We start from the raw sequence: 26070 nt of genomic DNA, 5'->3' as shown, positions 1-26070 counted from the left end.
ATCAAAGATACCTGTGACAGATATAATCTAGATGTTGTGTGTCTTCAGGAAACAAAGTGTAAGAGCTTCGACGACAGGCTAATGGGCGCACTATGGAAAGCTGTTAACGCCAAATGGGTTGCGCTAGACTCCCCAGGTAGTGCAGGTGGACGCCAAATGGGTTGCGCTAGACTCCCCAGGTAGTGCAGGTGGAATTCTGATAGCTTGGAAGTCATCAAATTGGCTGCTCTTAAACAGTTGGTCAGGTTGTTTTTCGCTGTCGGTCGTTCTTCAGTAGGTTTCTTCTGGTTTTACTCGTCTCTTTTCTTCTGTTTATGGGCCTTTTCTTGATGCGGACAAAAGGGTTTTCTGGGAGGAACTTTCTATCTCTAAACAAAAATTTTCAGGTGCTTGTTGCATTGTAGGGGACTTCAACATCATCAGATTCGCAAATGAAAAGTCCCATGGGCATTCGGTTTCTCCAGCTATGGCGTCATTCTCGCGCTGGATTGACGATCAAGAGTTAGTGGATTTGCCACTTCTCGGGGCCAGATTTACTTGGTCTAACGGAAGAGTGATTCCCACAATGTGCAGGCTCGACAGGTTCTTAGTCTTCCCTGAATGGTTAGATCGTTTCCCCCTAACCTCCCAATCAGTCCTTCCTAGGACCACATCAGATCATAGTCCTATCTCCTTAGAGGAGCAGAATTGGGGTTCCAAGCCATTTCGGTTTAACAGTTCCTGGTTTAAAGTTGAAGGGTTCTATCAGAAAGTGGCTGATTGGTGGGCAAGTTTCCGGGTCGAAGGGTTCGTGGGATTCAGGCTTTCTTCTAAGCTGAAGTTGTTGAAGGCAACCCTAAAGGAGTGGCACAGGAGTGATATGCGTAATAGGGAGTAGGAAACAAAATCTCTGTTATCTGAGCTGAAGATTATAGATGCCCAGGCTGAAGTCCAGCCGCTGTCCTCTAAATCTCAGGTTAGAAGAGTTCAGCTAGTTCAGTCCATTGCTAGTAGGGCTCTTGAAAAAGAGATTTCTTGGAAGCAGAAGTCTCGGCTCACTTGGATCAAAGAAGGTGATAGGAATACGCATTTTTTCCATACCATTGCAAGCATGCAAGCCAGGAATAACAAAATTAGTAGTATTTTGGTGAACGCGGTTCACATAGAAAATAAAGAAGAGATAGCTGAAGAGATGGTATCCTTTTATAGCTCTCTGCTGAGGGGAGGAGTGGCGTAGGCCTTCGTTGGAAGGCATTCAGTTTGACAGAATCTCAGCTGGGGAGGCAGAAATGTTAGAAGCCCCTTTTTCCAGCGAAGAAATCAAGCAAGCTGTTGATTCCCTTGGTGCTGATAAGGCCCCAGGCCCAGACGGCTTCCCGATTTCTTTCTTCCAACATTTTTGGGAGGTGATCCATTCTGATGTTATCGAATTCTTAAACGAGTTTCACCAAAGGATCAGGATCTCTAAGGGCTTAGGGGCTACTTTTATAGCCCTAATTTTGAAAATGCCTGGAGCTGCATCCCCTAAAGACTTCAGGCCGATCAGTCTGTTGGGAGTGCCCAACAAGATTTTGGCAAAAGTGTTGGCGAACCGGCTTAGGAAGGTTATAGGGAAGCTAATTTCAGAGAATCAGTGCGCTTTCATCTCAGGAAGACAGATTGTTGACGCGGCCCTTAGCGCTAACGGGTGCCTCGATTCTAGCTTCAGATCGGGATCCAAGCATATCATGTGCAAACTGGACATTGAAAAGGCTTACGATCATGTTAATTGGGTTTTCTTATTGTATTTGCTAGATCGTATGGGATTTGGGGAAAGGTGGAGAGCCTGGATGGGAGAATGTATCGGGTCGGCTAATTTCTCTATCCTTCTCAATGGCTCCCCTAAGGGATTTTGCAGAAGCTCAAGAGGTTTGAGGCAGGGCGATCCTCTATCCCCCTTCTTATTCCTTATAGTTGGGGAGGCTTTGTCTAGGATTCTTCTTAAAGGGCAAGCGGTAGGCTTATTGAGCGGAATCAGAATCAAAGGTATGTCAGTGCCAATTTCTCATATTCAGTATGCAGATGATTCCTTAATCTTTTCTCAATCCTCGATAGATAAGGTGGAAAATCTTCGAACCACAATCCGATGTTTTCAGGCTGTCTCTGGATTGAAGGTGAATTTGGCGAAATCGAAAATTATTGGGATAAATATGGAAAGGGGGGAGGTTGAAGCTCTGGCTCAAGTATTCGAATGTGCGGCTGCATCTTTGCTATCATCCTTTGTGGGCCTCCCTTTAAGCGTAGGAAGGCCTTTGAAAAGTTTATGGGAGAAAGTCATCCTCAGATTTCAGGTATTCCTGGCGCGATGGAAGTGCCGGTACCTTTCTTTAGGCGGCCACCTCACCTTAATCAAAGCGACCCTCTCTAATCTCCCAATTTATTTCATGTCCCTCCTCAAGTGTCCGGCTTCGTTGTTGGCTACTATCGATAAATTGAGACGGGATTTCCTATGGCACGGTAAAGAGGAAAGGAAGAAGTTTCATCTTCTAAAATGGGCGGAGGTTTGTTTACATACGTCTGACGGGGGAGCTGGGGTTAAAGAGCTAAAAGCAATGAACAAAGTGTTACTCGGTAAGTGGATTTGGAGACTTGGGGCTGAGGAAGGGAGTCTTTGGAACTCTATCATTAAGAGTAAATACGGGAGATCTCCTGGTGGATGGTGGTCTAAGGAGTCCTCGTCCCATAGGGTTTCTCTTATCTGGAGAGATATAATGAAGATGGAGGAGGTCCTATCCGGTATCGGTTTCGTCCTTGGCAATGGAGCAAAAATTCGTTTTTGGGACGATATTTGGGTTGGGGATCTGCCGCTTAGAATAAGATTCCCGAAAATGTATCGTATCGCCTCTTCTAAAGACTCTTTTGTGGCAGATCACTTCGTGATTGAAGACGGTAAAGTTATTTGGAAAGTGACATGCAGAAGGGATCTCCAAGACTGGGAGATATCAGATTATGATGATCTATTGGAATGCATCTACGCGGCTATTCCTTCTCCATCTTCAGAAGATAGCATTTTCTGGAAACTGGAAAAATCCTTGTCTTTCTTAGTTTGATCTCTTTACAACTGTTTGCACCGCCAGCAGTCCGAGTCCCTCGCTCACTGCTCTTTCATTTGGAAATACGCTGCTCCCCCAAAAATCCTCGCTTTCGGCTGGTTGGTTGGCAAAAAGAGAATTTTAACAGCGGATAATCTGAGGAGGAAAGGGATAGTCATTCCCAATATATGCTTATGTTGTATGCGGGCAAAAGAGACAATCGATCATTTGCTCCTGCACTTCCCATTCATCCAGTCCATATGGGCTGATTTTCTGTTACGGTTTGATATGAGCTGGTGCGTCCTGAGTGAGGTTCAGCTGTCCATTTAGGCGTGGCATGGGGTTCGTCTAGGGAAGGTGAAAACAATGATTTGGAGGATGGTAATTCTAGCAGTTTGGTGGTCGGTTTGGGGAGAAAGAAACAATAGAGTTTTTAGGAATTCCTCTAATATTGTTGGGGAGGTTGTGTCTAAGGCTTAGCGTTTGTTAATCAAGTGGGCTTGCAACGTCGAGGGCCTTAATGCTTGTGTTTTTTTTTTTTTTCTTTTTAGGAGTGTAATTGCCGTTTGCCTTCTCAGCAGACTTCTTTTGGTTTTTCTTTTCCTTTTAATATAATCGTCATCTTTTAAAAAAATAAAAAGTAAAAAAAAAAAATTCATGAATCGAATTGAATATCAGGCAAAATTTATCAAGTCAATTAATTGGGGCGTTTAATTGAACGTCTCAGGATGAAGGGGGCCCAACCATCAAATCCCGGCGAGAATCATCACCCCCATGGGAGGTAATCATAACATGCAAGTGACTCTCCAGAACATAAAGCTAAGTGATACCAATTATGTAAATCCGAGACACTTAACACCTGCGGGTAGGATGAGTCGTTCAACTTTACATCACCAGCATCATTTACTCCATCCCATTCATGCCCCTGCCAAAAGGTAATCATCTGTGTTTTCATCAACGTCCGCATGAAACGTGAACGCAACTGCATGCAATCCATGAATTGAATCCCAATATCACAAGTCTAGACTCGTAAAATTTTCTTCGATTGAGGTCACTATGGTGGCTAACATAATCGAATCTAATATCATGGATACAGACTTAGGATTGTGATTTTAATCTTGCCCGCAACTGATTAAATATTAATCAGTCTGATTTGGCCCGCAAGGAGGTTGGCATTGATCGTTGGGAAAAATGCAGAACCTTAAAGAGACAGATAGGTAGGTTTCACCTCCTCATTCCAACGATCTATATCAACTCCTAAAAGATGGGTAATGGGTTTACAATTAAGTTGAATTAAGACTTTGTATGATCTGATCATCATCAATGAGTATTACAAGTCTAGTCTTTAAAACTCTTATGATGGACGATTGGCATGGAACGATTTAGATGGATGGTTAGATCCTTACATTAGTGTCCATAAGATGGATAGATCGGATCCAATACTTAAGATCCACATGATGAAAGGTCCATATTCCTTATTGTCCATCTAGTGAATGATTTAGATTATATGCTCATTTTAAGCTAAATGATGGCTCAAATCTAAGAAACGAGTCCCAAAATTGGCCCCAAAGGGAAGGCCCAAACACTAAATGGGCATTCAACATGCCCTCAAACGGGTCCCAAAATAAGGTCCATATTCCTTATTGTCCATCTAGTGAATGATCCAGATTGTACGCTTATTTTAAACTAAGACGACGGCTCTGATCTAAGAAACGGGTCCCAAAATTGGCCCCAAAGGGAAGGCCCAAACACTAAATGGGCATTCAACATGCCCTCAAATTGAGCTTAATTAAAATGGTATGGGCCTAGAATAGGAGTTTCATCTGGTCAACCACCAGGCATTAATTGGGCCCAAAATTAACTAGAGCGTGCCCATAAAATATCAAATGAATGTGAATTAAATTAGTCCCATAAGAAAGGCCTAACCTAGGCCTATTGCGAAATACATCAGGTCCTAATTGGTGCAACACTATGCCTGAATCGGGTTCACAAATTGATGTTTTAGATCAGAAAATTCAGGCCCTTTGATCTATCGACCTGGAGGTGTGGTCCACAAAGAATGGGCCAGTCGTGAACCATGAAACATGGCACACAAAACAGGCACAACCCTTGCACTAGCGTAAGTGCCATGCACTTGGTGGACACTATAGAAGTAAACTAAGGCCAATCAGAGAGCTAGTTACATGAAATGGGCCCAAAATGAGAGTCAGGCCCACCCTAACTGAAGCAAGAGGAAGAAGTGGGCTTGGACTCGGGTCTGAACTAGCCTGATTTGATATAAGGTTGGCTGGCCTCCTTTCTCTCAAAAACAATGGGCTTGAGAAAACCCTAACTCTAGCAGCAATAGCCGCCGTCACTGTCCTCTCTCCCGAAAGGCCTGCGAATGCCAGAATCAGTGGCTACAATTGAAGATTCCAACCACCTGGATGAACAATTGGCGGTCGGAAAACGATTGCGAAGAAGGCCACATTCTTCTATCTGTATGTAGCCCACAAGTAGAGCGACGAATTTGGAGGAGTCCAGAATCCTGACATTGCTGTGGAGGACTATGAATTGCTGAAACTAGTTAAAGATGGCGACAGCGCCGTTGTTGCCCATTAATGGCTTCCATGATCAAACAGTTATGGGTGATGGAGTTAAGATTTTCAAATAGGGTTTGAAGGCACAAGTCCTCTCCCAACAATGAGTCAACTCAAGTTATTTATTTATTTTTATTATTATTATTATTTTTTATTATTATTTACACATGCACACACACCCCACACACTCACGCTAGTGGAATTTCACCACCTATGGGTACTCGAACCCTTGACCGGGTGTTGAAACTCAAGGTATCATCACCATTGTCCTCTTTGCTCTCTTCTAATTTTTGGATTGGAATCCCTGATTTTCCAAATTGAAATCCCAAATTTCTAGATTGGAATCCTTGATATCTGGACTTACGGATTGAAAGCCCTAATTTATGGATTTGGGAATCGAAATCCCCAATCCTCGAATTGATTCCAAATCCCTAATTACTGTATTTGGGAATCAAAATCCCAATTGCCTGATTCGGGAAATATAAATCCCCAATCTCTGATTTGGGAATCGAAATCCGAAATCCCTAATTTCTTTGATTTGGGGATTGGAATTCGAAATCCCTAATTTCCCTGATTCAGGGATCGGAATCCGAAATCCCTAATTTGCTTGATTCGATCCTCCATACCTGATGCACTATGAAGCTTCTAATATGAGCCAAACCCTTTTTAGGTACCAAATCCACCCTCTTGAAAGTTTTTTACTCATTTTTTCTTCAATTTTATCGAATATTTACGATGTTTGAGTCTCTCGTATGGAGGATCGTGACTGGGTAGGTGTTGTACAACGTTACCGGCGAAACAATCGCGATAAAAGTTATAATATCGCGCGATTTTTAGTGATATTGTGCGATATGTAGAAATATCGGCCGATATTTAGCAATATATCGATCGATACCAACTATTCCTTGATTTTTTCCCCTAAGTATCTTTCGGATGGTTTCGTATTGCTAAACTATGATACCGATAATATCGGCCGATAGTATCGATATTGCGAACACTGCTCATGATAAATAATTGATATCATGGGGGCAAACCTTCCGAACTACCAACAAAGGCCTTTGCAAAAACATCGCCCACCCGTGGGCTAAACCAACATTCCCATGAAAACCACCAAATGGAACCATAAAAGGCTTTTGTAGCGAATTAGACGACCTAAATTGTAAATGATAGAAGCTAGTAAAGGAAGATACCTCCAGAACATTGGCCTTAAGTGGTCCAAAACTGCTTGCTATGCCATATTTGGCTGTGAAGTTGTTCCTCGGTGAGCTTCTAGGGAATGTTGTGGACTTCTGAGACTCAATGAGTAAATTGGGTTGTTGTTCTAGGGTGGGACTTTTAAGTGCATCTACAATGTTGCTGGAGTCTGGTCGTTGAAGGATCTACAAATGAACTACTTGATGCTATAAAGCAAGCAAGAATTGTTGCCAAGGAATGCAACCGAAACAACCGAAATCTTCAGAAAACATCATGAATATTGTTTAGTATACATAGACGATGTTCTCGTAGCTAGTAAAATTGAAGAAGATCATATATAAACTCTATAGTACTGTTGTTATTGTATTAGTTTATATATATATATATAAATTTATAATAGCAGTACTATAGAGTTTTGCGGTATAGAGAAAGAGACGGTATTTATAGAGTATCAGTCCTAAGGATCAAGCTTCTAACCTTATAATATCCTTTGCATTATAAATTAACAGGGTCCACTGCAGCTTCCGCATTTTCATAGCATAATTCTTCTTGCTTTAATGGTCTTTCAAGATCGTGGATCTATGGTCTCATCTTCTCTTCCATATCTTTGAGTTTTCTGCTAATAATCGCCCTCTTTGCCATCTGCGTGGGCTTAAGGCAAAACTCATGGTAGATCACTATGGCCATATTCCTTAGGAGCTGTTCGTAATTGATCTAGAAGACTGCTTAGATTTAGATAGAGTTTTGCTAAAGAAATGCAAGAGAACAGGAGTAAAGATCATTCATCTCATTACTATGCAAATCTGGATATTACAAGATTAAGAAGCTATCACCTTTGGACTGGAAGGTGATTAGCCGACCATTACCTCAAGATTTCTTAGGTGAGAGGGAACTTCCTCGGGTTGAGAATCCTCTGCCTTTACAATACTAAGGACTCTTCTTATATAGAGTCCGGACTCCAAAAACTCAAAACTATATTACAATACAAGATAAGATCGCATCTTGCTGAGTTGGATGACAAGAAGGTGGTCGTGTCCTTTTGTGATGGAGTCAGTCGTTGCCTTTTGTTGTTTTGCGATCATTTGCTTGCTTTAATGATGCTCCTGCTGAAACGTGGCTCTCTTTATTGCAGCTGTAGAAAGTTGTAGCTGTAGCTGTCATGTGATGAATTGGTTGTCTGGCTTAGAGATTTTGCAAGATTTTCGTCGGCAGCTTGCAGTGCCTATTTTTTTTTTACACGTGGCACCATTTGATTAGAGCTTGGTGTAGCTCATGTCGGGCACTTTGTCCTCTTCTTCAACAGCTTCTTCTTGCTGATGGGGCGAGACTTCTTCTAGGAGATGAATATGTATGCTTTTGTCGTCTTGTGCTGGGAAGAGGTCAGGAAGGACTAACTTGAGTCTCTGTTCAGTTCATTACTCCAAAAGGATTAGAATTCCTGCGTCGAGCAGGGAGGCTTGCGGGTGAAGCTCAATAATGGCTTCTTTGTTCTTTTCCAGCGTTCCGTTGTATGTCTCGGATGCTTGGATAAGATATTCATCTGTGTGGTACAATGTGTACCATCGATCGCTATCATCTAGCAGGATCTGGATTATCTCGCCGATGAGTAATGCTCTATGCTTTACTAGATCGAGGGGTTCGATTGTAATTTTACTGCCTACTTCTAACTGTGCTTGGTGGTCTTCATCTGATAAGCGGATTAAATAAAATCCTTTACAATATTTTTCAGGTCTAATGACCCAAAGATGAATAAAAAAAAAGGGAAAATTTCTTTCATGCTTCGATGGATGATTTTCCTGAATTCTTCAGGAAGATATGGGACTTCTTCTATGGACTTGCTGACTTTGATAAGGCCGATTAATCCATGTCTTGTCATTAGTTCGGCCTGATCAACGTTCCTGGCTTCTTCGTAGATATATCCAACGGGAAGATAAAGGAGCATTCATTGGATGAGTAGAATGCTTTGAAACTGTCCTTGGCATAGGATGGTGGCGAGTGCTATAGTTTTCGCCTTTTCTTAGATTAGTTCATCTTCATAGATTGATGTATTTCCATGAGGGATGCTGATGGTTACTGAGAACCATTGTTCGTAATATTGATAATATTGGTATCGGCAGTCTGCGATATGAAACTCCCCAGAAATACAAGAAAATATTGAAAAATTGCCAAACTTCCATTTATCGTGCGATATATCACGAAATATCATGAAATATCACCGATATATCGCACGATAATGGCTGATATTGCAGATTTTTGCGTAGGATTTTAGCCGTGCAACATCCGACGACATCTCATCTGCATCCCATCCAGAAATTCCAAAAATATAATATATATATATATATCCATATCTATATATATATATATAGAGAGAGAGAGAGAGAGAGAGAGAGAGAGAGAGAGAGAGAGAGAGAGAGAGAGAGAGAGAGAGAGAGAGAGAGAGATCTTACCTGTTCAATTTGCCTAAGAGTAGCTTTCGAAAGAAATCAAACTTCCGTCGAGGAACAAGGGGATTTAGGCTAGAATTTGCCAAAAAAGGAATTTTGGGAGAGAAATCTGTTGAAATTCGGAGAAATCAGAATATTTGGGCGAAATCCTCTTCAAAATCCCGAGAAATCATTGCCGGGATCCGGAGAAATCATGGATTTGGGAGAGATTTTAGGGTTCTGGAAAGCCGGAACCCTTTCTACGTCGAAAAAAAGGGTGTCTGAGGCCTTTTTACAAGAATTTGGGTTGGCTGGTGTACCACACACCATTAAGCTGACTGGTGTGTTGACATCACCAAGTTTTGTGGGTCCCATCATAAGGTATGCATTATATCCAAACCGTTCGTCCATTTGGCGAGCTCATCATAAGGCTTGAGCTGAAAAATAAGACAGATCCAAAGATTAAGTGGACCACACGGCAACCAACAGTGGGAGATTAAACGTCTACCATTGAAACCCTTTTGAGGTCACAGAAGTTTTGGATCAATATGATATTTGTTTTTCCTCTTCATCCAGGTCTGTGTGACCTCATGAACAAATTGAATGGAAAATAAAAGTTGTGGTGGGCCCTACGAATGTTTTAATGGTGAGAATCACTGTCCCCATTGTTATTTGTGGTGTGGTCCACTTGAGCCTTGGATATGACTCATTTTTGGGCTCATGATCTAAAATGATCTCTCCAAATGGTTGATCTGTGTTGATATAATAAATACATTATTGTGGGGCCCATATAACTTTGAACCGTTCATACAACTCGAGCTCCAGGAGTGTCAGCGCTTGTCTTGCTAGTGTGGTGGGAAGCTGATTGCATAGTATAACGTACTGAGTAAACTCTGTGGGGCCCACCGTAATTCATGTATTTTATCCACTCCGTCCATCTATTTTACCAGATAATTTTATGGTTTTAGCCCAAAAAATTAAGCATATCCAAAGCTCAAGCGGATCACACCACAGAAAGCGGTGTGAATTGAATGTCTACCGTTGAAAAATTAAGCATATCCAAAGCTCGACCTTCTCTACTATGAGATCATCTCTGCTTGGATTAGTTGTTATGCCATCATTGGCTGCTACGACTTCGACCTCAAAGGCACAACTGATATGGCCAGCTACAAGAGCTTGGCAGCTATGGTTTGCAAGTTCTCTTTCGAGAGTCAAGTTGCTTAGCTCAGATATGTCGAAGAGGGTTTTGCTTAGAAAAAGATTTTCTCCTTGGCCTCTCCCAGGCCTTGATTGTCTTCCTCTTCCTCTGAATCCAAAACTACGTTCCATATCTGCATGCAACATATTAGCAAAATTTGATGTATTGGCAAGATTAGCAAAGATTGGTTCCCTAGATATAATATCAGGGATGATATTATCTTTTCCTTTCCTATGATTGACCACATAAGTGAATCTTGCTAGGTATTCGTACCAATGGATGAGTATTTGAAAAGCTATTCCTCTTAGCTTACTGTCTTTGAAATGCACTACGTAAGTAGAGTCTGTGATGACTATGAAAGGCTTTGGTAAGAGAAAGATTTCATATATTTGTAATCCCCTGATTACAGCTTAGACCTCCTTTTCATGCGTAGTGTAGTTCTTTTCTGCTGTATTAAAAGAGCCAGATCTATAACCGCAGAGGTTCCTTTCTCCAGTTAGATAATGTAGGGCATAGCAAACTATTCTCTACTGCTCATTTGATGCGTTTGCTTCTACTATCAAATAGTCTTGGGCATTAGGTAGGTCTAACGGTGGGATTTGTTTGATTTGATCTTTAATTTTGATGATGACTTTTTCATCATATTTAGTCCATTGGAATGGATTAGTAACTTCAGTTTTCTGAAGTTGGTTGGTTAGTCCTTTCGTTAGTGCTGCAATATTTCTTAGAAAATTTCTAGCGCAATTTAGGATCCCTAGAAAGGATTGGAGCTGTTTTCGATTTTCGATTTTATTAAGGAATTTTAAAAGCTTTTTGGTTAGATGTTCTTGAAGTTTGATTTTCCCGGATTCAATATAAATCCTAGGAAGTCAATACTATTCTGCATAAGCTTCATTTTGGGTTCGGATATGATTAATCCGTGGTCGCTAAATTCCTTGATAATAATTCTAAGGTGATTGATATGATCCTTTTCAGTTTTACTAGCTACAAGAACATTGTCTATATATACTAGATAATATTCATGATGTTTTTTGAAGATTTCATCCATTCACCTTTGAAAGACTTGTGGGGCGTTCTTATATCCAAATGACACTACTAACCATTCATATTTCCCTAGGGGAACGCTAAGCGCTGTCCACTTAATGGATTCTTCTTCCATCTTGATTTGCCAAAATCCTTATTTGCAATCGAACCTACTAAACTAGGTTCTATCTTCAATGAGCTGGATAAAATTGCCTGTCTGGGATTTTATATGAATAATCTTCGCAATTTCTATTAAGTTATCTATGGTCGATTACCATTCTTCGTTCTCCTCTCAGGATATCTGCATGGTTTTCTACAAAAAATGCGGGTGAGTTGTGAAGGCTTGATAATGCTCTTATAAGGTTAAGATCGAGAAGCTTAGATATCTGGGTTTGAAATTCAGTTGCACAACCTTTCCCTCCAAATGCAGTTCTTGCTTCAAATTGCACTTCGTACTCAGGCTTCCGCTCTCACTTCCTAGTTCTTTAGACTCGCTTACAATTTGAAATGGATGCTTCTTATCTCTTGCACCTGAATATATTTGCAGAAGTTGCTTCATGCTTTGTGCAACTACAGTTCAGTTTGGCTATCAACATGGCTGCTATTAGGTTTATTCCTACTATTGTCAACAAATACTCTTGACAATTTCATCAAATGGATTTTTAGAATGGTTTTCTACATGGGCACATGAGGAAGTTTTTATGGAACAACCATTATGCCCATGACAAAAGGGACAAGTTTGTTTGCCAATTCGAATGTGCCATTCATGAGTTCAAGCAAGATCTTTGTACGTAGTTTGAGTGTTTTCATGGAGCTCTCCCAAACCAAAACTTTTCCATTCCAAGAGTGCTGTAGACAACTCTATACTTGTCAAATGTACCTTTCATGGCATTGCATCCTTGTGAAGTTCTATATTGATTGACCAAGTGACCTGTCCCATATTGGGCCTATCCTACTCATGAATAGGTGTATGGAGGAACCATTATGGAGGAGTTAGATATATGCAGTGGCAGTAGTATGGAACAGGAGCCTCTTGAGGTGAAGAGAAGTTACACTATGATTTGTTCTTCAAATATAGACAGGGAGGGCATTATCATGGAGATGGATTAATGATGGGTTTAAGCCGACATGCAATTTCGACGTGGCATTGACTACCTAGTCCCATTGGAGTGGTGGGCATAGGTGTAACCCAAATCCATTTGTGGGGTATAATTGAATTTATGTAGATTGTAATCTAATTTGTGTGAATTTTGTGGTTCGATGTGTTTATTGACTAATTTGTGTGATTTTGGGTTTAAAGTTGTTAACCTAAGTTGTGAATATGGGTTCAAATGGGTTCACTTATTTGATATTTCCAATTTTTTTTTTTCCTTATTTTACTTTATTTTTCATGATTTTTTATTTTCATTTTTTAACTAATTCTCCAAGGCCCTGTTTGGTAGACTCCTAAAAATGAGTTAATCTCATTTTAGCTAGCAGCAGTTACGTATTAGAGATCAAGATTGCTAATATGTAATAACCATTAAATAAAATGAGCTCAACTAGTTTTTATGCATCTACCAAACAAGCCTAATACTTTTTGGCATTGTTCTGAAACTCACCCAGTTTCAGCAAGTTGCATCGGTTTCGGCCTTGGACCCGATGAGTCAAGGATCAAAACCAATACCTTGAATCATGTGCTTCACACTATCAAGACTATGCATCTTCATGGAGCAAATCTAGTATTGTAGTTAGACACTGATAATACTCTCATTAAACAATTCAAAAGCATGGATAAAGCTTATTGGGTGAAGTTCCTTTAATTCAAAAGCATTTCTAACTTTTGGAAAGATAAAGATAAAAAAGCATTAAAACCATCCGCCAGTAAATGGAAGGAAGGGCATCTTCTAGGTGCAAATCCAACTAGTGTGTAAGACCCGTAACCCTGTGAGACCTTCCATACGCTTAGACTTTGGCACCGGCAAGTTCCTGACGGACCAGATCGACGAGTTTTGATCGTGACCCTATTTTAGTACCGCAACACCTCGAGACTTGTACTCTAGCGACCGTGTGGGCGCTACGATTCTAACACTATGCGACACGCCCCATTGTGGTTCTTAGATTAGAAGTTGTAGTTTTGGCACAATCCGAGGTGGGTTGCGTAACGCACGCGGCCCCCACTTGCACAAATCCCAAGGTTGTCCAATCAATTAATCCATTAATCCATCAATCAAGCCATCCATCACTCATGTCTCTCTCTCTCTCTCCTCACCACTCAAACAAGCCCATGCCCTTACCCATGCTTAGCCATCATTCTTTCCTTATTTTCTCCCCATTTTACCCCTCCTTATTTCCTCCCTATTCCAAAAGTTCTACCACAGAATCCCCTAACTCCCTCTCAGTCGTACCATTTTTTCTAGCAAGAGTAGAGAGAGATTAAGAGAAAGAAAAAGATTAGAGAGAATTAGGTAGATTTTAAGAGAGAGAGAAAAGAAAGAGATTAGGAGATGGTTTAAATGAAAAGAGAGAGCTTGAGAGAGAATTATGAGGGATCAAGAGGCTAAGAGAAAGAGAAGAGATATTAGATGAGATTAAGGGTGGAGAGGAGCTTGGTGGACTGTTCGATTGCCAATGTGAGCCGATCCAACTGTTCATCCTTCGAAGTGACTGCAAGGGAGGATTAAAACCCTCCCTTTCTTTGTGATTTATTTGTTTTTGGTCCACCCACAAGGGTGGGACCCACCTTGATCATGTATGGAGTGTATGGTGGACCCCATAATGGCGGGGGCCCACCCCGATGGCCGGATCTCCTTCCCTTCTTCTTTCCATTCCCTTTCCCCTTTTTTTTTCCTTTGATGGTGGTGGGGCCCACAAGTGGGCCACACTGTTGGAGAGCATGCCCTATATTCTATCATAGCGTGGATCACCTTGTGTGGCCCACCGTGATATTTGTTTCTATCTAACCTATTGATTAGATCTGAATAAAGGAAAAATGTAAGGATTAACTTGATCCAAACTCCTTGGACCCACCCTGAGATGGCCCAACAGTAGATCGATGGAGTAGATTGTCATATGGTGAACCCACTTGTATACAAAAAAAAAGGGGAGCAAAGAAGTCAACCAAAAATGGTCACCGACGTCTGAACGTTGACTGTCTAGCAGCAACCAAAGGCGGAAGCCTTTTTGGGCGTGTCAAGGGCCCAAATTCGTGGGGCCCATCATGATGTATATGTTTCATCCATTTCGCCCATCTACTTTGCCATATCATTTTAGGCATTGGGCCCAAAAATGAAGCCTATTCACATCTCAAGTGGGCCACACCTTAAGGTGCAAGGGACTGGGAAGCCCCAGCATCGCTGATGTTTCTTGCATTGGTAGTTGGGGGTGGGTTACCACTCGTGGGGAACCCACCCTGATGTATTTATTAGATCCACACCTCCCATCTAATTTCCCAGGTCATTTTAACCGCCGAGACCAAAACACAGGATGATCCGACATTAGATGGACCACACCAGAGGTGACGGTGGGTTGGGAGCACCCCCTCACGTCAGCCATGCAGATGTGGGGTGGGGGCGTCCCAGTCATGGACCCCACCTTGATGTATATGTTTAATCCATGCCGTCCACCTGTTTCTCCAGATCATTTTAGTCCATGGGCCGAAATATGATGTAGATCCGAGTCTCGATTGGACCATGCCAAGGGAAACAATGTCCGGCTGTTGAAACCTTCTGAGGCCTGCTGTGGAGCCCTTGTTCGTCCAAACCAGCCCAAATTAGGTCCATTGGACCCCGCTCGATCTGGCAAAGGCGGTGAACATAGTAGATCACACTCATGGGGCCTGCCTTGATTGGGCATCACAAAAAAAATATAATAATAATAATAATAATAATAATAATAGTAATAATAATAATAACAAAATAAATAACAATAGCCAGCCACAGCAACAACGCTGCTGCCAACTTCCATGTGGGCGGACGCCTAGCCAGGGGTGTGGCTTGGGGCCCGCTTGTGGGACTCCCATGATGTATGTGACTTATCCACTCCGTTCATCTGTTTTTCCAGATAATGTTAGGCCATGGGCCTAAAAATCAGATGGATCCAAATCTCATGTGGATTGCACTGAAAGGAAAAGTGGTAGGGAGTGTTGCCCATTTTGGCAGTACTTGGGCCCCACTCGTGGGACCCACCACGATGTTTATGTGCCATCCGTTCCGTTCATCTGTTTGGCTAGATCATTTTAGGCCAAGAGCCCAAATATCAGACTGATGTAGATCTTAGGTGGGCCACACCACATGGAATTGTGGGGGTAAAAACCTCTTGGACTTGGGATTCTTGGGTTTCTGGAATCCTTTGGTTATGTTTGGTACCCGGCATTCAAAATCCCAATAATCTTAAGTTTGATGCAACATGCATTTGCAAGTGTTTGAAATTAACTTTAAAATCCTTAATTATTGTGCGTATGTAATGTTGACACTAGTTATATTAAATCCATTGAAGCATATACCTTGCTTGAAATGATGAAATCCCAAGACTTAGATGGCCATAAGCATAGGAACACATCCTAGTGACTAACCAACGATTTATAACTGTTGATTACATTGGCAATGTTTAAATGGTGCAAATCATCCTATTGATGCCGGTATTAATTTGATCGTTTTGGGATATCAATAGTGGGCCAGGTGCCTAATAGATTGATAGCTTAGTGGCACGCATGTTGCACATGTGGGTGTCCATCCAGGTCATTCCCAGTGAACCCCTCCTTGGTGTATGTATCTTACCCATGCCTTACATCTAGTTATTAAATTTGTATGTGCAGACCACGTGAGGAGCCGATGTGATGGGGACATCATGCGCACACGCGCACGCACACCACCCCCCCTACACATGTATGTACGCAGGAGGGCCCCACCATCGATCTGGCTCGATGATGACGTCCAGGGAGGGCCTCCTAGCTAGAAGACGAAGTTTTGGTTCAAAAGGGTGAGCCCAATAGTCAAGAAAAGCCCATCATAAGATCTCATGATCGTGGCCCACTCGTCGGATTGATTTCATATTTTAGGTTTTGTTTATTGTTATTATTTAGAACATCGTGAACGCTTTAGATTTCTTTGTTTGGTTTTTATTTTAGTTTACTTCATCGCCAAGTAATAGGTTGCGCACATGGTGCGAGTTTTTGGGGTATAGGGTTTTCCTTATAAATAGGCACTCCTTTTAGTTCTTTTCATTCATTCAAGTTTAATAAAAAATCCTACAGTATTTTTTTGCTCTCTTCATGAGTTGTGGAAGAATTTAAAAGTAGGTGCGAAGCCCTCCTTTCTTCGAAGGGCTAACTACCATGGTGCGAAGCCACATCTATCCCTATCCGCCCCTACCTCTTCCATCTATCTCTCATCTTTTATCATCATTATTGCTTTGAATTTCTCAGCTTTTGTAGCTATTCATCCCCATACAGCCAGTTTCCAAAATCTGGACCCGTAGGAGGGCTGAAACTTCGGCGGAGCACTACAACTCGACTTTATGTCGGATTGTCGTCAAACTTGGAGGGATTGGAGGTCTCCCCTGGCCGACCAAGGCTTAGGTGTCACTTTGGGGAGGCGGGCTTCCATCACACATGTGGCAAGCCCACCCGCGCATGTGCGTCAGGCCTACGTCACCATCTACACGCAGGAGCTTCCTCCGAGTTAGGTTTTCCTCTTTTCATTCATATTTTCTAAACCTTAGCCTTAGTTTGCATTAGCCCTAATTTATTTGCCCCCTTTTTTTTTTTTCACCACAGGGTTCCTTGAATTGAAATTGGGGAATCCCTTGGATTAGGGACTGAGTTTTATGCATGTGTGGTTGATTTCTATTTCCTTTTGACATCGTTTGGTTTATAATTTTTATTGGTCCAGTCCTAGCCTGTGTCGGCCTGGACCTGCATAGATTTCCCTTTTTAATTGATGATTTGGATTGTCATGTGGGATGTGGAATTTGTGTAACTGTTTCTGAATTGGTATGATCTAAGCCTGAATTCTTGCATCTCATACTTAAATTTCATGTCCTGCATCAAATTTGGTATCAGAGCTTAGGGTTCTTATAGGGGAATACATTACATGTTTAGGGTTAGTTTGTTTGAGTCCAACATGCATTAAGTTTATTATATGTGGCTTTTAGGAGTTCATAGTTCCTGATATTAGTTGCTGATATTTCTGTTAGCAGGAAGTTAGCAATTTACGTTGCTGTAACTTTCTGTTATTCCTTTATTTTGACAACTACATTGTTGGATTTTAGTAGCACTGTGTAGTTTCCCTCATATAGAGTCTCATAAGATCATTTAGGCCCATATAGTCGTTGTAGAAAGTCCTCAGGTGGAGTTGCAAGTTGTACGCCCACACGTATGGGTCATGGTTTTGGCTAGCACCCTACACTAAACATGGAACAACGGCTAGAGTCACTAAACAAGCTGTCCCAGCAGATCGAGTCTTGGGGTAAGCGCTTGGAACAAGACATAGATCAACGCCTTGACCAAATAGAGGCCGCCCTCAGGATAAACCCCACCATTAGGGAAGATGGTTAATCTCAGGCAGGTGGCCAGGAGGATAAACTAATGAATGGAGGTGGCTAAGGAATCAGTTATGGGCGTGCACCCATACCCCCACCCCATGAGGGACATTAAGACCATTATTTTGAGGGGTACAACATCTGCGGTCTCGTGGCTAGAGAGAGTGCACCAGAGGCTAGTGTAGAGTTACCTACTGAGGCCATTTCGATAGTGGATGAGTTTCATGATGTCTTTCCTGATGATCTACTGGATGAGTTTCCCCCTAGGAGGGATATAGAGCACACCAGAACATGGGACACCGTAATACCTACAACCGAGTTTGCGTTTAATAGTTCTGTCGATAGGTGCACAGGTCTAAATCCTTATGAAGTCGTTACTGGTTATAAACATGAGAAACCTATTGATCTTGTCCCTATGTCACTTTCCCATAGGCCGTCAGATCTTGCAGTCTTTTGTGCATCACATTCATTCATTGCATTAAGAAATTAGGCAGAAGATCACTACTAGTAATGAACATTACAAATTTTCTGCAGACCAGCATAAATGTTTTATGGAATTCAATGTAAGGGACTCTGTGATGGTCCGCATCAGGCCCGAGTGGTATCTTCCGGGGGCCGTTCGTAAGTTACACGCGCGTAGCGCTGGACCTATTAAAATTATAAAACGAAACGGTCTCAATGTGTATGTGGCAAATCTTCCACCCTCAATGGAAATTAGTTCCACATTCAATGTGGAGGATCTAGTTACATTTCAAAGGGCCATTGATGCATTGTCCAGCCTTTCGCCTAACCATCCTGATTCATCAAACCTTTCCCTTGATCCATGGCCCCCTCCTGACCCATTTTCCCAGCCTCTACCTCCCATACCTATCCGTCTCAACCCATTTTCCCAGCTATTACGTCCCATACCTACCCCTCCCGACCCATTTTTCCAACTTCTACCTCCCATACCTACCCATCTCGACCCATTTTTCCAGCCTTTACCTCCTATATCTACCTGTCCTGACCCATCTTTCCAGCTACTACGTCCCATATCTACCCTTCTCGACTCATTTTCTTAGCCTGTACCTCACATACCTCCCTTCTCACACCTAGAGAGGAAATAGAGGATATTCTGGACTATCAGATAATATCCACGTCGGATGGCGGGTTTCAGAAGTACCTGGTTAAATGGAAGTCATGCCCAGCTTCAGACAGCACGTGACTCACTAAGGAGGAGCTTCAGAGACTTGATCCTGACATCCTGGATCGGTTCAAGAGTTTTATTTTGCCAGTGGCGAAATCTTCGCAGCCGGGAAAAATTGATGGGGACATCATGCGCACATGCGCACGCATACCAACCCCCTATGCACGTACGTATGTAGGAGGGCCCCACCATCGATCTGGCTTGATGACGACGTCCAGGGAGGGCCTCCTAGCTAGAAGACGAAGTTTTGGTTTAAAAGGGTGGGCCCGATAGTCAAGAAAAGCCCATTATGGGATCTCATGATCGTGACCCACTCGTCGGATTCATTTCATATTTTAGTTTTTGCTTATTGTTATTATTTAGAACATCGTGAACGCTTTAGATTTCTTTGTTTGGTTTTTATTTTAGTTTACTTCATTGCCAAGTAATAGGTTGCGCACATGGTGCGAGTTTTTGGGGTATAGGGTTTTCCTTATAAATAGGCACCCCTTTTAGTTCTTTTCATTCATTCAAGTTTAATAAAAATTCCTGTTTTATTTTTCTGCTCTCTTCGTGAGTTGTGGAAGAATTCAAAAGTGGGTGCGAAGCCTTCCTTTCTTCGAATGGCTAACTACCATGGTGTGAAGCTACATCTATCCCCATCCGCCCTTACCCTCTTCCATCCATATCTCTCATCTTCTATCATCATTATTGCTTTGAATTTCTCAGCTTTTGCAGCTATTCATCCCCCTACAGCCAGTTTCCAAAATCTGGACCCTTAAGAGGGCTGAAACTTCGGCGGAGCACTACGCCTCGACCTTACGTTGGATCGTCGTCAAACTTGGAGGGATTGGAGGTCTTCCCTGGCCGATCAAAGCCTAGGTGTCACTTTAGAGAGGCGGGCTTCCATCATACGTGCGGCAAGCCCCACCTGTGCACGTGCGTTCGCCCCGGGTCACCATTTGCATGTAGGAGCTTTCTCCGAGTCAGGTTTTCCTCTGTTTTTCTTCTTTTCATTCATATTTCCTAAACCTTAGCCTTAGTTTGCATTAACCCTAATTTATTTGCACATTTTTTCACCCTAGGGTTCCTTGAATTGAAATTGGGGAATCCCTTGGATTAGGGACTGATTTTTATGCATGTGTGGTTGATTTCTATTTCCCTTTGACATCGTTTGGTTTATAATTTTTATTGGTTCAGTCCTAGCCTGTGTCAGCTGGACCAGCATAGATTCCCCTTTTTAATTGAATGATTTGGATTGTCATGTGGGATGTAGAACTTGTGTAACTGTTTCTGAATTGGTATGATCTAAGCCTGAATTCTTGCATCTCATACTTAAATTTCATGTCCTGCATCACGATGTTAGTCTAACGTGGGCCACGCCACATAGACTTTTATATTTCTAGTGGAGCCTGCCTTTCGGCTCACACTTTCTGTATATGACGTGCCAATTAAGGTTGATTATCTCATGATATGTCTGATGACATGTTGGTGTATTTAGGCTAATAGGACACTGGTAACATGTCTAGTATAATGGATATCATGCCCATTTATATGCCCGTACGCATCATTTGTATGCCTGTTATAGATGACGATTGATTATAATATACGCCTTTCGGCTTAAGATACTTAGGGGAACCCATATGAGATAGGGTTGCCCTACATGATCACGTGGTATGCGCAGGTTTGGTGCATGACTTGGACAGTATGACTCATGCATTCTGTATGTCACGATCACTTTTACACCCTATCGACATCGTGGTTGTGGCCTCCATAGGCTTATCGTGGATGACCGGATTGGATACTGGAAATATCTGTTCTAGCTTTAGGGCGCTATGAATGTCCTTGGGTGAAAGTCTCTAAACCCATGTGGTACCAGTAAGATGCTTCAACGTCGAAACCGAGTGTATAACATGAGTGCCTGAGTGCCAAATACCAGTAGGTCGTGTCTCCCACTGTGTCGTGGTCGGTTGAAAAGGGGTGTGACTTTATCTGCCCGATGGTAGGGGATTTAAGTTAGGTTGAGTCTGACCAGCTCGTAAATGGGTCCACTATCGACGAGTCGTTGGGCATTGGCATACCACTGACGAGGTGGATAGTGAGGTCTTTTCCACTCACTTGGTCGTGTGCGCAATGGGGTGGCAACCAATGTTGGAGTGTATTAGACCCGATGATGTTTCCAGTGACAAACTATACTGATATGTTGACTAGTTGAGGATTGACATGTTTGCATTGTATCCCTAGCGTATGATATTCGGCCACGTAGGCCTTGCATTGCATAGCCTTGGTATGGCTAACAACATTCGTGGACTAGGCAGCTTAGCCCTCCATCATCTTTCGCATACTCTGATATCTGTATTATTGTCATATGCATTACGTATGCACACATGTACTCTACTGAGCTTCGTAGGAAGCTTTTGTGCGTTTGTTTACACTGCAGGTGATGATAGGGCATATCAGTAGCATTGAGCCCAGAGCATGAGCCTATTCTTTTGAGTTTTGATCAGTGTTCGAAATATCGGTATCGCAATATGTATCGCACCCTTGGGATACAGATACGTATTGGTTATCGCACAGGATATATCGTTTGTATCGCATAATTTATCACACTTTTTGGGAAACATGGGGAAACATCGGGAAAATCGTTGAATTTTTCAATGAAACTTCAGAGATTGTTAAAAAAGACCTTAATACACACTTTTAAATCATAACATCTCAAAAAAAAAAAAAGGTGCACATAATAAATACCCTTTGTATAGGGTCTTAAGTTATGCGATGTTTAACTGAAATGATGCAACTATATTTAAATTGAATGCACGACATTTATAAATGTATCAAAGACATGTATGAAAACACAATCAATTCATTGAAAAGCAAAAAAAGAAGTAAAAATTGAAAAATATACACATCAATGATGTGGACTAGTTGTGGCGTAGACCCACATAGAGTCGCGCGGTGGCTCGTAATCATCGTCTCCATCTCGACGGGGCTGGGAATAGCACTGCTGCTCCACAAATCAACAATACTGTGCTGGTATTTGTGTTTTCTCTTCATTCAAGTGTGTGTGATGTAATCAACAGGTTGTATGCCAAATAAATATTATAGTAACCCGTGGAGAGTTTTTAATGGTGGGCATTCAATGACCATTGTTTTCTTGTGGTGTGGTCCACTCGATATTTGTATCTCCCTTATTTTTAGGCTCATCCTCTATGATGATATGGAAAAATAGATGGACGGCTAAAACACAGCGTGCGGGGCCCATAGAGCAGTATCAGTAGCCACCTTGCTACTGACGTTGTCAGTACGCAATTCTCGTTGAATCATTCCACTGAGGTGGGTGAGACCCCTGATTGTGGGGGCACTGTGATGTATGTGGCTACATCCATACCGTCCATACCTATTGGAAGCTCATTTTAGGCAATGATTCAAAATATGAAGTAGATCCAAATCCTAGGTGGACCATAATACATGAAACAGTGGTAATCGACCATTAAAAACTGTGGGCCGCAAAAGTTTTTGATTGATCTTTTATTTTTCTGTTCTCTTCATCCAGATCTTTGTGACCTTATCAACAGGTTAAATGACAAATAAACATTCCGGTGGCCCCTGTAAAGTTTTTAATGGTAGGGATTCAATCACTAATGTTTCCTGTAGTATGGCCCACGAAAGATTTGGATTTGCTTTGTCTTTTGGATCACAGCTTAAAATGATCTTTCAAAACTGTTGGACGGTGTAGAGTTAAGACACATCACTGTGAGCCCTACAATCAAAGTCCCATCCACCTTGGTGGATCCACGCCCACAGCCGTAACTGGTGCATTTGCCGCCAAAGCCTTTTGCATGAAGTTCCTCATTGGGAATGTAGGTGGGGCCCAGTGTGATGTTTTTGAGAAATCCACTCCTTCCATTCGTTTTGTGAGTTCATTTCAGGACATGATGCCAAAAATGAGCCAATTCCAATACTCAAGTGGGCCAAAAACGTTAGGATTGAACATCCATAGTTGAAATATTTTTGAGGCCATAGAAGTTTTGAATAATGCTAATATTTGTGTTTTCAATTCATCCCAATATGCACTGTATGGATGGCGTGTAAACATCAATGTCGACCCTAGGGAGGTTTCAACAGTAGGAATTTCCCTAACCACATTTTCCTTTAGTATGGACCACTTGAGTCTTGGATCCTACTCACTTTTGGTCTAATATAGTAAAATGATCTCATAAAATGGATGGACGGTATGGATTTCTCACAAACATCAAGTTGGGCCCCACATAGGTTTCTAGTGCGGAAATTCCTGCGAAAGGCTTTCGCATCAAATCTGTGTCTGGTGCAACCTTGCGTCCTGCATCAAATCTGCGTTCGGTGTAACTCGTGTTCTGAGTAAACTCTATGGGGTCCACTGTGATTTATATATTTTATCCACTCCTTCCATCCATTTTACAATATAATTTTAGGGCTTAAGGCCAAAAATAAAGCATATCCAATGCTCAAATGGACCACACCACGGAAAACAGTGTGAATTGAACGTCCAACATTGAAAAATTCCTGAGGGCCGCAAAATTTTTGGATCAAGCTTATATTTGTGTTTTCCCTTCATCCATGTTATTATGGTCTTATGAACAGTTGGATGACAAATAAACATCATTGTGGGCCCTACAAAGGTTTCAACGGTGGAAATAATTATTCCCACTGTTTCCTATGATATGGTCCATTTGAGGTTTTGATATGCTTCAGTTTTGGGCTCAACCCTTTAAACGAGCTAGAAAAACGGATGAACGGCGTGGATAAACCAGATACATTCACGATGGGCCCAAAAGCCCTGTTAAAGAGTATCGGATCTTCCATTTAAAAAGACTGAACGGAGTGGATAAACCACTTACATGCTAACTCCCTGTTAAAGAGGGATCGGATTTCTCTCTCACAAAGATTGACTGAAGCCATTTTCGAAGAAAGGGTTCTAGTACTTCCGGAACCCCAAAATCCCTGAAATTTCACCATTTCCGACAGCATTTTCAAAGAAAGAGGGTTCCAGTCCTTCCGGAGCCCCAAATCTCGTGGATTTCTCGTCGAAAAGTGCGTTGCCAGTTGAATCTTTATCCATTTGAAGAAAGAGAAAAAGGAAATTGCACTTACATGTACCGCTGTCGATTGACAGTTACCGAAACCCCCTCTCAAATCGATTCAAATATTTTCATTAATTTTTTTTTTTTTGATTTTTCAGTAGTTATGGTACCCCGGCATCTCTGGCATTTTTATTGTTGAAATGTGTCATAAAATCTGCATATAATGCATGATATTCTGACAATATCAATGAAAATCGTGCGATATATTGCACAATACAAAGAATCATTTTTTTGTTTACAAAAATAAAAAAATAAAAAAATAAAAATTTCCTAGTGCTTTTTGGGGGTTTCGTATCGCTTGCATATGATAATGATATTATCGGTCGATAGTGTCGATATTACGAACACTAGTTTTGATTACATCTTGTATCTCCCTTCCAGCATTGTACTCAAAGATTATATTAGTGGATATGTGGTAATGGTGTTGTTTTGTGACTTGGGTATACTTGTGGTTATGCTCCTTTACAAAAAAAAAAAAGTTCACCCCGAAAATCCTCTTTGTAGGATCCCAGGATTGGAACCTGTTGTATGGGAGTTGGAGAGCCAAGAGCCGAGAGCCGAGAATGGGGTACTACGGAGGCTGTCGGTACCGGATTTGGCGGCCAGGAATTTTTTGAGCCCAGTTCCCGAGTTGGAGGCGTGACAGTGTATTACCCAAAAGTCTTTTAAAATCTACTAAGAAGCTATTGGAATCTAAAGCCTTACTTCAAATGCGAACATTGAACTAATCTTGAACTATCCAATTTTTAGATTTCACTAGACCTCATCTGGTTTCTTTTCTTCTTTTTTTTATCTTTTATCTTTTTTTTTTTTTTTTGGCATAAAAAAGGCTAGATATAGATTATCATAAGCATTAGTGCACAGACCCAGATGAGTTGCAATACCACTAGGAGGGTCATCCCTCCATCCATTCATACCTTTAAAAAAAATAATAATAAATAAAAAATAAAAAAATCCCTCTATTCATGAGGAAGATCATCAGTAAATGAAGTGAAAAGATTTGCTGCTATATTCACCTCCCTATAGACATGCGTGGCCATCCATGATATGATCTGCCTCAGGAGTTGTTTCTGCTTCCGAATCAGCACCAATGTTCTCTAGTTTGGGTTCACCTAATTGTGTAAGAATTTGACTGATAAATTGCTGGATCTTAAGGGACATCGCTAGTTTGAGGCAAGAAGTAAGCGCGTAGTTCGCCTCACGGACAGAAGCATCCAAAGAGTCTGACTGAAGAAGGCACACACAGTGTCCAACTGAATTACATTTTAGACCAGCAATGCCTTCCATGGTCCTTATGATCAGAAGTACCATCAAGGATGGGTCCTTAATCATGCCTCGGTGGTAGACTCACAAGAGTTTCAACATGAGGTCATGGGTTTGAGTACCCATTGTGGTGAAATCCCACTGTGGTGTGAGTGTGTGGAGTGCGAGTACGTGTGTTAAAAAAAAAGTACCATCAAAGACGAGCTTCAAGCCAAGTTTCAAAAAGTCCAACTTCATAGGGATAGGGTGATGCACCTTCAATTACAAATTAGACTGCTGCCATTGATTAAGATGGGCAAGTTCCCAGAACAAGAAGACCAGTTTTGCCATCATTGAGTTACAAAACTGAATATTATCCATGACGGTTTTTTTAATAATGAACTCAGATGAAGACAATTTGTTCTCAAAGATACACCTATTTCCCTCTTTCCAAATATTCCAAATGGAGTAGAGAAATAATGCCTTCCAAATGGATTGGGTATATGACCCTTACCAATGGGAAAATGTCTACCAAATAAATGCCATCTGGATGTCAA

General features: G+C 41.6%; 1 protein-coding gene across 8 annotated transcripts in view; it reads left to right on the top strand.

Annotated features, from left to right (window-relative positions):
- The window catches only part of LOC131219056 (FRIGIDA-like protein 3), a 60689-nt gene that overhangs the window by 7333 nt on the left and 27286 nt on the right, over positions 1 to 26070 (top strand). For 4 of the 8 annotated variants that reach the window (XM_058214025.1, XM_058214027.1, XM_058214026.1 and 1 more), the window contains exon 2: positions 24776 to 24916. The exons of 3 other annotated variants lie outside the window; for them this stretch is intronic. In XM_058214025.1, coding sequence (XP_058070008.1) covers positions 24800 to 24916 — 117 coding nt within the window. In that variant the 5' untranslated portion in view covers positions 24776 to 24799. Of the gene's footprint in view, positions 1 to 24775; positions 24919 to 26070 lie in introns of those variants that run through there. One more of the 8 variants, XM_058214031.1, reaches the window with a different exon arrangement.

The sequence above is a fragment of the Magnolia sinica genome, chromosome 11 (assembly GCF_029962835.1).
Source record: "Magnolia sinica isolate HGM2019 chromosome 11, MsV1, whole genome shotgun sequence".
Classification (NCBI taxonomy): Eukaryota; Viridiplantae; Streptophyta; class Magnoliopsida; order Magnoliales; family Magnoliaceae; genus Magnolia; species Magnolia sinica.
This window is presented reverse-complemented; position numbering and strand designations above follow the sequence as displayed.